This window comes from Nerophis ophidion, linkage group LG01 (genome assembly GCF_033978795.1).
Source record: "Nerophis ophidion isolate RoL-2023_Sa linkage group LG01, RoL_Noph_v1.0, whole genome shotgun sequence".
Classification (NCBI taxonomy): domain Eukaryota; kingdom Metazoa; phylum Chordata; class Actinopteri; order Syngnathiformes; family Syngnathidae; genus Nerophis; species Nerophis ophidion.
Window position 1 is genome coordinate 1,462,736 of NC_084611.1, and position 14,023 is coordinate 1,476,758.

The window sequence follows — 14,023 nt, forward strand, 5'->3', positions numbered from 1 at the left end:
CTCATCACCAATACAACTTGTAACACCTTTCATCACCAATACAACTTGTAACACCTTTCATCACCAATACAACTTGTGACACCTTTCATCACCAATACAACTTGTAACACCTTTCATCACCAATACAACTTGTAACACCTTTCATCACCAATACAACTTGTAACACCTTTCATCACCAATACAACTTGTAACACCTTTCATCACCAATACAACTTGTGACACCTTTCATCACCAATACAACTTGTGACACCTTTCATCACCAATACAACTTGTGACACCTTTCATCACCAATACAACTTGTGACACCTTTCATCACCAATACAACTTGTAACACGTCTCATCACCAATACAACTTGTAACACCTTTCATCACCAATACAACTTGTAACACCTTTCATCACCAATACAACTTGTAACACCTTTCATCACCAATACAACTTGTAACACATTTCATCACCAATACAACTTGTAACACCTTTCATCACCAATACAACTTGTAACACCTTTCATCACCAATACAACTTGTGACACCTTTCATCACCAATACAACTTGTAACACCTTTCATCACCAATACAACTTGTAACACCTTTCATCACCAATACAACTTGTGACACCTTTCATCACCAATACAACTTGTAACACCTTTCATCACCAATACAACTTGTAACACCTTTCATCACCAATACAACTTGTAACACCTTTCATCACCAATACAACTTGTAACACCTTTCATCACCAATACAACTTGTAACACCTTTCATCACCAATACAACTTGTGACACCTTTCATCACCAATACAACTTGTAACACCTTTCATCACCAATACAACTTGTAACACCTTTCATCACCAATACAACTTGTGACACCTTTCATCACCAATACAACTTGTGACACCTTTCATCACCAATACAACTTGTAACACGTCTCATCACCAATACAACTTGTAACACCTTTCATCACCAATACAACTTGTAACACCTTTCATCACCAATACAACTTGTAACACCTTTCATCACCAATACAACTTGTAACACCTTTCATCACCAATACAACTTGTGACACCTTTCATCACCAATACAACTTGTGACACCTTTCATCACCAATACAACTTGTGACACCTTTCATCACCAATACAACTTGTGACACCTTTCATCACCAATACAACTTGTGACACCTTTCATCACCAATACAACTTGTGACACCTTTCATCACCAATACAACTTGTGACACGTCTCATCACCAATACAACTTGTAACACCTTTCATCACCAATACAACTTGTAACACCTTTCATCACCAATACAACTTGTGACACCTTTCATCACCAATACAACTTGTAACACCTTTCATCACCAATACAACTTGTAACACCTTTCATCACCAATACAACTTGTAACACCTTTCATCACCAATACAACTTGTAACACCTTTCATCACCAATACAACTTGTGACACCTTTCATCACCAATACAACTTGTGACACCTTTCATCACCAATACAACTTGTGACACCTTTCATCACCAATACAACTTGTGACACCTTTCATCACCAATACAACTTGTAACACGTCTCATCACCAATACAACTTGTAACACCTTTCATCACCAATACAACTTGTAACACCTTTCATCACCAATACAACTTATGACACCTTTCATCACCAATACAACTTGTGACACCTTTCATCACCAATACAACTTGTAACACGTCTCATCACCAATACAACTTGTAACACCTTTCATCACCAATACAACTTGTAACACCTTTCATCACCAATACAACTTGTAACACCTTTCATCACCAATACAACTTGTAACACCTTTCATCACCAATACAACTTGTAACACCTTTCATCACCAATACAACTTGTAACACCTTTCATCACCAATACAACTTGTAACACCTTTCATCACCAATACAACTTGTAACACGTCTCATCACCAATACAACTTGTAACACCTTTCATCACCAATACAACTTGTAACACCTTTCATCACCAATACAACTTGTAACACCTTTCATCACCAATACAACTTGTAACACCTTTCATCACCAATACAACTTGTAACACCTTTCATCACCAATACAACTTGTAACACCTTTCATCACCAATACAACTTGTAACACCTTTCATCACCAATACAACTTGTAACACGTCTCATCACCAATACAACTTGTAACACCTTTCATCACCAATACAACTTGTAACACCTTTCATCACCAATACAACTTGTAACACCTTTCATCACCAATACAACTTGTAACACCTTTCATCACCAATACAACTTGTAACACCTTTCATCACCAATACAACTTGTAACACCTTTCATCACCAATACAACTTGTAACACCTTTCATCACCAATACAACTTGTAACACCTTTCATCACCAATACAACTTGTAACACGTCTCATCACCAATACAACTTGTAACACCTTTCATCACCAATACAACTTGTAACACCTTTCATCACCAAAACAACTTGTAACACCTTTCATCACCAATACAACTTGTAACACCTTTCATCACCAATACAACTTGTAACACCTTTCATCACCAATACAACTTGTAACACCTTTCATCACCAATACAACTTGTAACACCTTTCATCACCAATACAACTTGTAACACCTTTCATCACCAATACAACTTGTAACACCTTTCATCACCAATACAACTTGTAACACCTTTCATCACCAATACAACTTGTAACACCTTTCATCACCAATACAACTTGTAACACGTCTCATCACGGCGTTGGTGTGTAGAAGCAGACTCCGACTGCACAAAGTTAAAAGAGTCAATGACATCCAGGAACCCTCCTGGAGAGCGGCTGGTCTGGGCGGCAAGTTTGAATATTACAATCATCAACAATCGGGACTGGATCATATTCAGGCAGGACTTCAGCCAGAAACTCAGAAAAGTCCTTTGTAAAGTCTTTCTGGTACTTGGGTGGTGGATAGACGGCGGCACACAAGATTGCATCAGTTCCAACATGCACAGTTTCAAGATTGAAAAGGAGGATTGCAGGCCGTCCTGTTTCAAGACCTCCACCATCGTCCCTGTCCCCAAGAAAGCTCGGATCACAGGACTTAATAACTACAGGCTGGTGGCGCTGACGTCTATGGTCATGAAGTCCTTTGAGCGCTTGGTCCTGCCCCACCTCAAAGACATCACCACCCCCCCCCCCTGGACCCACTGCAGTTCGCCTACAGAGCCAACAGGTCTGTGGATGTTGCAGTGAAACTGGCCCTCCACTTCATCCTGGAGCATCTGGACTCCCCAGGAACCTATGCGAGGATCCTGTTTGTGACTTCAGCTCTGCCTTCAACACCATCCTCCCTGGACTGCTTCGAGACAAGCTCTACCAGCTCAGCGTACCCGACTCCCTCTGCAGGTGGATTAATGACTTCCTGACGGACAGAAGACAGCACGTGCGGCTGGGGAAGATTGTCTCGGACAGTCGAACCACGAACACTGGTGCTCCTCAGGGCTGTGTACTTTTCCCCCTGGCTCTTCTCCCTGTACACAAACTGCGCCACCTCCAGTCACCAGTCGGTGAAGCTGCTCAAGTTTGCGGATGACACTACTCTCATCGGGCTCATCTCGGATGGCTGACGAGTCCGACTACTGGAGAGAGGTGGACCGGCTGGCATCCTGGTGCAGCCTCAACAACCTGGAGCTGAACGCCCAGAAAACAGTGGAGATGATCATGGACTTCAGGAAAGTCACAGCCCCACCATCCCCCCTCACCCTGATTGACTCTCCCACCCCGTCTCCATTGTGGACTCCATCCGTTTCCTGGGCACCACCATCACCCAGGACCTCAAGTGGGAGCCGACCATCAGCTCCCTCATCAAGAAGTTCCAGCAGAGGATGTACTTCCTGCGGCAACTGAAAAAACTGAAAGTGCAGACTGAGATGCTGGTGCAGTTCTACTCAGCCATCATGGAGTCCATCCTCACCTCCTCCATCACCGTGTGGTTCCCTGGCGCCACAGTCCGGGACAAGCATCGATTGCAGCGCATAGTACGTGCTGCTGAGAAGGGGATTGGCTGCAAACTTCCACCCCTCCAGGACCAGGAGGCGTGTGGGTCGGATCACAGCTGACTCTTCTCACCCTGGACACTAAATATTCTCCCCTCTTACGTCAGGCAAGAGACTACGGTCCATCCAGACCCACACATCGGAGACTACGGTCCATCCAGACCCACACATCGGAGACTACGGTCCATCCAGACCCCACACATCGGAGACCACGGTCCATCCAGACCCCACACATCGGAGACTACGGTCCATCCAGACCCCACACATCGGAGACTACGGTCCATCCAGACCCACACATCGGAGACTACGGTCCATCCAGACCCACACATCGGAGACTACGGTCCATCCAGACCCCACACATCGGAGACTACGGTCCATCCAGACCCACACATCGGAGACTACGGTCCATCCAGACCCACACATCGGAGACTACGGTCCATCCAGACCCACACATCGGAGACTACGGTCCATCCAGACCCACACATCGGAGACTACGGTCCATCCAGACCCACACATCGGAGACTACGGTCCATCCAGACCCACACATCGGAGACTACGGTCCATCCAGACCCCACACATCCCGCCATCTAAACAGTTTTTTCCCCTGGGCCATCAGACACGTGAACAAGAACAGGATCTGATAGCTCAGTTACAGCTCATCTTATGACCTGTTCTGTCTTTTCTGTCTTCTATGTTGCACCATTGCACCAAGTCAAATTCTTAGTTTGTCAACCCGTTCTCAAACAATGGCAATACAAACTTTTCTGATTCTGATTCTGATATTGTGACGTAGTACTCACTGCCTAAAGTCTTTGATGTAGCAATGTAGTACTCATTGACTAGTCTTTAATGTAAAGATGTAGTATTTATTGACTAAAGTATTTGATGTCGTGATGTAGTACTCCTTGATTAAATGATTTGATGTATTGATGTACTACTCATTGACTAAATTTATTTGATTTAATTATTTGATGTCGTGATGTAGTACTCCTTGACTAAATGATTTGATGTATTGATGTACTACTCATTGACTACAATTATTTGATGTAGTGATGTAATACTCATTGATTTAATTATTTGATGGTGTGATGTACTACTCATTGATTTAATTATTTGATGTTGTGATGTACTACTCAGTGATTAAATTCTTTGAAGTAGTGGTGTACTTATCATTTACTAAAGTCTTTGATGTAGTGATGTAGTACTCATTGACTAAATCATTTGATGTAATGATGTAGTACTCCTTGACTAAAATGATTTGATGTAGTGATGTAGTACTCATTGACTAAAATGATTTGATGTAGTGATGTAGTACTCATTGACTAAATGATTTGATGTAGTGATGTAGTACTCCTTGACTAAATAATTTGATGTAATGATGTAGTACTCCTTGACTAAATGATTTGATGTAGTGATGTACTACTCATTGACTAAAATGATTTGATGTAGTGATGTAGTACTCATTGATTAATTTAATTGCTGTTGTGATGTAGTACTCCTTGACTAAATGATTTGATGTAGTGATGTAGTACTCATTGACTAAAATGATTTGATGTTGTGATGTAGTACTCCTTGACTAAATGATTTGATGTAGTGATGTAGTACTCCTTGACTAAATAATTTGATGTAATGATGTAGTACTCCTTGACTAAATGATTTGATGTAGTGATGTACTACTCATTGACTAAAATGATTTGATGTAGTGATGTAGTACTCATTGATTAATTTAATTGCTGTTGTGATGTAGTACTCCTTGACTAAATGATTCGATGTAGTACTTTTTGCCCCGCCCCCAGCCATGTATGAGGATGAGGAAACAGAAAACACAAAGAAAAGGAAAGGTAGTTATATTTGAGTGTGTACTTAGTGTGTACTTGTACTTCCCAGCTGGAGGCTGAGCGTTGGAGGAGAGAAGAAGCATCGATGGTTTCTGATGCTTTTCGTATCGCTTTTGAGCAACAAATGAAGAACCGCAGTGACAACTTGATGATGTTCACTCAAAATAACTTCCTGAAAAGTACGTATACTTTCACAGAGTACTGCAGTACTCCAGTACTGCATGAGTACATTACACTACCAAAGAAAGGTGAGTTGTTTTTCATGACTACTCAGGCTTTAGTTGTGTTAGTACTTTGGTTGCATTAGAACTTTAGTTGTGTTAATACTTTAGTTGTGGTCGTACTTTAGTTGTGTTAATACTTTAGTTGTGGTCGTACTTTAGTTGTGTTAATACTTTAGTTGTGGTCGTACTTTAGTTGTGTTAATACTTTAATTGTGGTCGTACTTTAGTTGTGTTAATACTTTAGTTGTGGTCGTACTTTAGTTGTGTTAATACTTTAGTTGTGGTCGTACTTTAGTTGTGTTAATACTTTAGTTGTGGTCGTACTTTAGTTGTGTTAATACTTTAGTTGTGGTCGTACTTTAGTTGTGTTAATACTTTAGTTGTGGTCGTACTTTAGTTGTGTTAATACTTTAGTTGTGGTCGTACTTTGGTTGTGTTAATACTTTAGTTGTGGTCGTACTTTAGTTGTGTTAATACTTTAGTTGTGGTCGTACTTTAGTTGTGTTAATACTTTAGTTGTGGTCGTACTTTAGTTGTGGTAATACTTTTGTTGACTTCGTACTTTAGTTGTGTTAATACTTTAGTTGTATTAGTACTGAAGTTGTGTTCGTACTTTAGTTGTGGTAGTGCTTTAGTTACGGTAGTACTTTTGTTATGGTAGTTCTTTAGTTGTAGTAGTGCTTAGTTGTGGTAGTACTTAGTTATGGTGGTACTTTTATTGTATTAGTACTTAAGTTGTGTTCGTACTTTAGTTGTGTATTACTTATTACCTATTTATTACTTTATTATTATTATTACTTGTGGTAGTACTTTAGTTGTAGTAGTTCTTAGTTGTGGTAGTACTTTTGTAGTGGTAGTACTTTAGTTGTAGTAGTGCTTAGTTATGGTAGTACTTAGTTATGGTGATACTTTTGTTGTATTAGTACTTAAGTTGTGTTCGTACTTTAATTGTGTATTACTTATTACCTATTTATTACTTTATTATTATTATTAGTTGTGGTAGTACTTTAGTTGTATTAGTACTTAATTGTGGTATACTTTAGTTGAGGTAGTACTTCAGTTGTTGGAATACTTTAGTTGTGTTAGTACTTAAGTTATTTTAGTACTTTAGTTGTATTAGTACTTAATTGTGGTAGTACTTCAGTTGTGATAGTACTTTAGTTGAGGTAGTAGTTTAGTTGTTGGAGTACTTTAGTTATTTTAGTACTTTAGTTGTTGGAGTACTTTAGTTGTGTTAGTACTTTAGTTGTGTTAGTACTTTAGTTGTGGTTGCACTTTAGTTGAGGTAGTACTTTAGTTTTTTTAGTACTTTAATTGTTGGAGTACTTTAGTAGTGTTAGTACTTTAGTTGTGGTAGTACTTAGTTGTGTTAGTACTTTAGTTGTGTTAGTACTTTAGTTGTGCTAGTACTTAGTTGTGTTAGTACTTTAGTTGTGGTAGTACTTAGTTGTGTTAGTACTTTAGTTGTGTTAGTACTTTAGTTGTGGTAGTACTTAGTTGTGTTAGTACTTTAGTTGTGTTAGTACTTAGTTGTGGTAATACTTTAGTTGTGGTAGTACTTAGTTGTGGTAATGTTTTATTTGTGTTAGTACTTTGATAGAGTTCGTACTTTAGTTGTGTTAGTACTTTAGTTGTGGTAGTACTTTGTTGTGGTAGTACTTTAGTTGTGGTAGTATTTTATTTGTATTTGTATTTAGGTGTTAGTACTTTAGTTGTGTTAGTACTTTAGTTGTGTTAATACTTTAGTTGTGTTAGTGTTTTAGTTGTGGTAGTACTTTGTTGTGGTCATACTTTAGTTATGGTAGTACTTAATTGTGGTAGTACTTTAGTTGTGTTAGTACTTTTTTGTGGTAGTACTTAAGTTGTGTTAGTACATTAGCTGTTCTAATGCTTTAGTTGTGGTAATACTTTAGTTGTGTTAGTACTTTAGTTGTGTTAGTACTTAATTGTGGTAGTACTTTTGTTGTGTTATTACTTTAATTGTGGTAGTACTCAAGTTGTGTTAGTACATTAGTTGTGGTAGTGCTTTAGTTTTGGTAGTACTTTAGTTGTTAGTACTTAGTTGTGGTAGTACATAGTTGTGGTAGTACTTTAGTTGTGTTAGTACTTAGTTGTGGTAGTACTTTAGTTGTGGTGGTACTTTAGTTGTGTTAGTACTTAGTTGTGGTAGTACTTTAGTTGTGTTAGTACTTTAATTGTGTTAGTACCTTAGTTGTGTTAGTACTTTAATTGCGTTAGTGTTCAGTTTTTTCCGTATTGGTCCTCTGAATGGTGGTCGTCACTCAGCAGGAAAAGGAATTACTCGCTGTGCACTTTTTGCTTGTTTTATTTGGTACTATTGCAGCAACAGCAGCAGTAGTAGCAGCAACAGCAGCAGCAGTAGCAGCAGCAGTAGTAGCAGCAGCAGTAGTAGCAGCAGTAGTAGCAGCAGTAGTAGTAGCAGCAGTAGTAGTAGCAGCAGTAGTAGCAGCAGTAGTAGTAGCAGCAGTAGTAGTAGCAGCAGTAGTAGCAGCAGTAGTAGTAGCAGCAGTAGTAGCAGCAACAGTAGCAGCAGCAGTAGCAGCAGCAGTAGTAGTAGCAGCAGTAGTAGCAGCAGCAGTAGTAGCAGCAACAGTAGCAGCAGCAGTAGTAGCAGCAGCAGTAGTAGCAGCAACAGTAGCAGCAACAGTAGCAGCAGCTGTAGTAGCAGCAGTAGTAGCAGCAACAGTAGCAGCAACAGTAGCAGCAGTAGCAGCAGCAGTAGCAGCAGTAGCAGCAGTAGTAGTAGCAGCAGCAGGTAATAACCAGTGGGGTGTGCTGGTGATGAAGCATGCTTTTTTTTTTTTACCAACGCCATTTATAAAGCTACCCAAGTAGTCGCCCGACAGTGGTAGCCCCGCCCATATTAAAATTCCCAAGCAAGTCCTCCATAAATACATAATATACACAGAACAAATACACATGGTAAATCCAACAGTTAGTACTTTAGTTGTATTAGTACTTTTGTTGTGGTAGTGCTTTAGTTTTGTTAGTACTTTAGTTGTGGTAGTACTTTAGTTTTGTTAGTACTTTAGTTGTGGTAGTACATTCGTTTTGTTAGTACTTTAGTTGTGGTAGTACTTTAATTGTGGTAGTACCTTAGTTTTGTTAGTACTTTAGATGTTGTAGTACTTTAGTCGTGATAATACTTTAGTTGTGGTAGTACTTCCATGTGTATTTGTTGGCAGGTTCTTCAGGAGGTGTCAGTGAGAACCTGAGACACTAAGTACTTTAGTTATGGTAGTACTTCCATGTGTATTTGTTGGCAGGTTCTTCAGGGGGTGTCAGTGAGAACCTGAGACACATAGTACTTCCATGTGTATTTGTTGGCAGGTTCTTCAGGGGGTGTCAGTGAGAACCTGAGACACATAGTACTTTAGTTATGGTAGTACTTCCATGTGTATTTGTTGGCAGGTTCTTCAGGAGGTGTCAGTGAGAACCTGAGACACTAAGTACTTTAGTTATGGTAGTACTTCCATGTGTATTTGTTGGCAGGTTCTTCAGGGGGTGTCAGTGAGAACCTGAGACACATAGTACTTCCATGTGTATTTGTTGGCAGGTTCTTCAGGGGGTGTCAGTGAGAACCTGAGACACTAAGTACTTTAGTTATGGTAGTACTTCCATGTGTATTTGTTGGCAGGTTCTTCAGGGGGTGTCAGTGAGAACCTGAGACACATAGTACTTTAGTTATGGTAGTACTTCCATGTGTATTTGTTGGCAGGTTCTTCAGGAGGTGTCAGTGAGAACCTGAGACACTAAGTACTTTAGTTATTGTAGTACTTCCATGTGTATTTGTTGGCAGGTTCTTCAGGAGGTGTCAGTGAGAACCTGAGACACATAGTACTTTAGTTATGGTAGTACTTTCATGTGTATTTGTTGGCAGGTTCTTCAGGGGGTGTCAGTGAGAACCTGAGACACATAGTACTTTAGTTATGGTAGTACTTTCATGTGTATTTGTTGGCAGGTTCTTCAGGGGGTGTCAGTGAGAACCTGAGACACATAGTACTTTAGTTATGGTAGTACTTCCATGTGTATTTGTTGGCAGGTTCTTCAGGGGGTGTCAGTGAGAACCTGAGACACATAGTACTTTAGTTATGGTAGTACTTCCATGTGTATTTGTTGGCAGGTTCTTCAGGGGGTGTCAGTGAGAACCTGAGACACATAGTACTTTAGTTATGGTAGTACTTCCATGTGTATTTGTTGGCAGGTTCTTCAGGGGGTGTCAGTGAGAACCTGAGACACTAAGTACTTTAGTTATGGTAGTACTTTCATGTGTATTTGTTGGCAGGTTCTTCAGGGGGTGTCAGTGAGAACCTGAGACACTAAGTACTTTAGTTATGGTAGTACTTCCATGTGTATTTGTTGGCAAGTTCTTCAGGGGGTGTCAGTGAGAACCTGAGACACATAGTACTTTAGTTATGGTAGTACTTCCATGTGTATTTGTTGGCAGGTTCTTCAGGGGGTGTCAGTGAGAACCTGAGACACATAGTACTTTAGTTATGGTAGTACTTCCATGTGTATTTGTTGGCAGGTTCTTCAGGGGGTGTCAGTCAGAACCTGAGACACATAGTACTTTAGTTATGGTAGTACTTCCATGTGTATTTGTTGGCAGGTTCTTCAGGGGGTGTCAGTGAGAACCTGAGACACATAGTACTTTAGTTATGGTAGTACTTCCATGTGTATTTGTTGGCAGGTTCTTCAGGGGGTGTCAGTGAGAACCTGAGACACATAGTACTTTAGTTATGTAGTACTTCCATGTGTATTTGTTGGCAGGTTCTTCAGGGGGTGTCAGTGAGAACCTGAGACACTAAGTACTTTAGTTATGGTAGTACTTCCATGTGTATTTGTTGGCAGGTTCTTCAGGGGGTGTCAGTGAGAACCTGAGACACATAGTACTTTAGTTATGGTAGTACTTCCATGTGTATTTGTTGGCAGGTTCTTCAGGGGGTGTCAGTGAGAACCTGAGACACTTTCTTCCGTCCCACAAGGAAGCCAAGATGTCTGCTGCTCTTCCAGACGCTCTTTATGAACTTCTGGACTTGGTATGAACTCCATTCTGCTTCTTTGTCCTGACTGGAGGAGGTGGGCCAAAACGGGACATGACCCACAACAACTTATTTATGTAGTAGCAGTTGAGGTAGTATTCCTCTGCCACTAAACATGTCGAAGTACTCTTATGTGGTACTTGTAGTTCTTTATACTTCTTGATTTGGTGGAGAGCAAGAGATGTGAGGAGGTTCCATCTTGTTTTGCAGCTGAGCGACAAGGAAGAGGCTTTGGCCCACCAGAGGAAGGTGAGCACCATGTTGGCCCACCAGTTGGAGAAGATGCACCAAGTCAAGAAGCCATCAGAAGAAGACCACAGCAAACATGGCCTCCTTTCATAAAACCATCACATGTTCCTTCCAACAAGTTCAGTCCTGACTTGATGTGGTGTGACATCCCAGATCTGGAGGTCTCACGGTATTGATTATTGGCTCCAGCCATGGGACCACTCACTCAAAAGGATCTTTCAGGGGCCTCCGCTTTTAAAAACCTGGCTGTGTACTAAGTTGAGACGTGGATCTGCAAATGTGCGCTAACGCCAACTTCCTGTTTCCTGTTTGCCCATTTCTACAGGCTGAGGGTGTGGTGGTTGCGGCACATTGATGGCAGCAGACTTAGTGTTGCGTGCGGCTGCTGCCACTAGTACCTCTCCTGGGTTGTCATAATAAATTGAGTAATTAGAGTCAAAGTCTTTCTTTTTTTTTAATTTGCTTGCATGTTTAAATACTCTGCTGTAGAGATGCGCGGATAGGCAATTATATCATCCGCATCCGCATCACCAAAGTGGTCATCCACCCGCCGTCCACCCGAACCAGGACCGTACCCGCCCGCCAACCGCCCGCTGAAATACATCAGAGGTCGGCCACGTTTACCACTCACAGAGCCATTTAGAACCTGTTTCACGGAGTAATGAAGACAATTGGAGCCGCTAATGTTCTTGCGACTGTCCAATAGCGTTCATCCTGATGACAAGAATGTGGGCGTGTTGTGAAACCATTGCCTTTGACACCTTCAACTACATGTACCAACCGATTGTTGATCCAGCAACATGTTGTGTGCATCTTCCCCAATCACACGTACAAGATTGAAAGGCATATTGGGTGACACAGAGTACACTGATGGTTGTGATAGAAACAACTTTAACATTCTTACTAATATGCGCCACGCTGTGAAGCCACACAATACAAGATTGACAAACACATTTCGGGAGAACATCCTCACAGTAACACAACATAAACGCAACACAACAAATACCCAGAATCCTTTGTATTCATGATACTTCCTGAATATATTTTACACCCCTGCACCCCAAACCACGCCCACCGTTCCGACGCACGGGGGGGGGATTGGGGTGTATATAATAGTCAGGAATTGTCATGAATATAAAGGATTATGAGTATTTGTTGTGTTGTGTTTATGTTGTGTAACTGTGAGGATGTTCTCCCTAAATGTGCTTTGTCGTTCTTAATTGGTGTGGCTTCACAGCGTGGCACATATTACTAAGAGTGTTAAAATGGTTTATATCACAACCATTAGTGTAGTCTGTGTCACCCAGTATGCCTTGCAGTCGTGTGTGTGTTGCCGCGGAAGTCACACACAACATGATGCTGGACTGACAAGCAGTTGGTACATGATGTAGAAGGTGACAAAGTTAATGACTTCACAGCACGCCCTAATACTTATTATCTGGGTGACTGCAGGCAGTCTCTCAAAAGAATAATAGCATCTCCTATTGTTGTCTTTGCTTTATGACACGAGTCTTAAATGGCTCTTTGAATGGCAAAGGAGAGTGATCCCAGAACCATGAATATCAAATATTTCCAGATGGTTCAACCGCCAACCGCCCGAATCTAATTAAAATCAAGTTTTTCATCATGTCACCCGCCCGGCCCGTGGTTTATCCGCGGACTCCGCGGATGAGACCGCAAACCGCGCATCTCTACTCCCCTGGAGTCATGTGATGCTACCTTCCACCTGGATGTTGACCCCCACTAGCAAGGTGTCCCTTTCGACTGAGTGACCGCTGGAGTCATGTGATGCTACCTTCCACCTGGATGTTGACCCCCACTAGCAAGGTGTCCCTTTCGACCGAGTGACCACTGGAGTCATGTGATACCACCTTCCACCTGGATGTTGACCCCCACTAGCAAGGTGTCCCTTTTGACCGAGTGACCACTGCAGTCATGTGATGCTACCTTCCACCTGGATGTTGACCCCCACTAGCAAGGTGTCCCTTTCGACTGAGTGACCACTGGAGTCATGTGATGCTACCTTCCACCTGGATGTTGACCCCCACTAGCAAGGTGCCCCTTTCGACCGAGTGACCACTGCAGTCATGTGATGCTACCTTCCACCTGGATGTTGACCCCCACTAGCAAAGTGTCCCTTTCGACTGAGTGACCACTGGAGTCATGTGATGCTACCTTCCACCTGGATGTTGACCCCCACTAGCAAGGTGTCCCTTTCGACTGAGTGACCGCTGGAGTCATGTGATGCTACCTTCCACCTGGATGTTGACCCCCACTAGCAAGGTGTCCCTTTCGACTGAGTGACCGCTGGAGTCATGTGATGCTACCTTCCACCTGGATGTGGACCCCCACTAGCAAGGTGTCCCTTTCGACCGAGTGACCACTGCAGTCATGTGATACTACCTTCCACCTGGATGTGGATCCCCACTAGCAAGGTGTCCCTTTCGACCGAGTGACCACTGGAGTCATGTGATGCTACCTTCCACCTGGATGTTGACCCCCACTAGCAAGGTGTCCCTTTCGACTGAGTGACCGCAGGAGTCATGTGATGCTACCTTCCACCTGGATGTTGACCCCCACTAGCAAGGTGTCCCTTTCGACTG

General features: G+C 41.9%; 1 protein-coding gene across 1 annotated transcript in view; it reads left to right on the forward strand.

The window, feature by feature from the left end:
- LOC133543721 (cell cycle checkpoint protein RAD17-like) overlaps positions 1-11,847 on the forward strand; it is a 125,705-nt gene extending 113,858 nt beyond the window's left edge. The window contains exons 24-26 of the mRNA XM_061888506.1: positions 5,934-6,063; positions 11,062-11,168; positions 11,382-11,847. Of these exons, the coding sequence (XP_061744490.1) occupies positions 5,934-6,063; positions 11,062-11,168; positions 11,382-11,513 (369 nt within the window). The 3' untranslated portion in view covers positions 11,514-11,847. The remainder of the gene's footprint in view (positions 1-5,933; positions 6,064-11,061; positions 11,169-11,381) is intronic.
- The last annotated feature ends 2,176 nt before the right edge of the window (positions 11,848-14,023 follow it).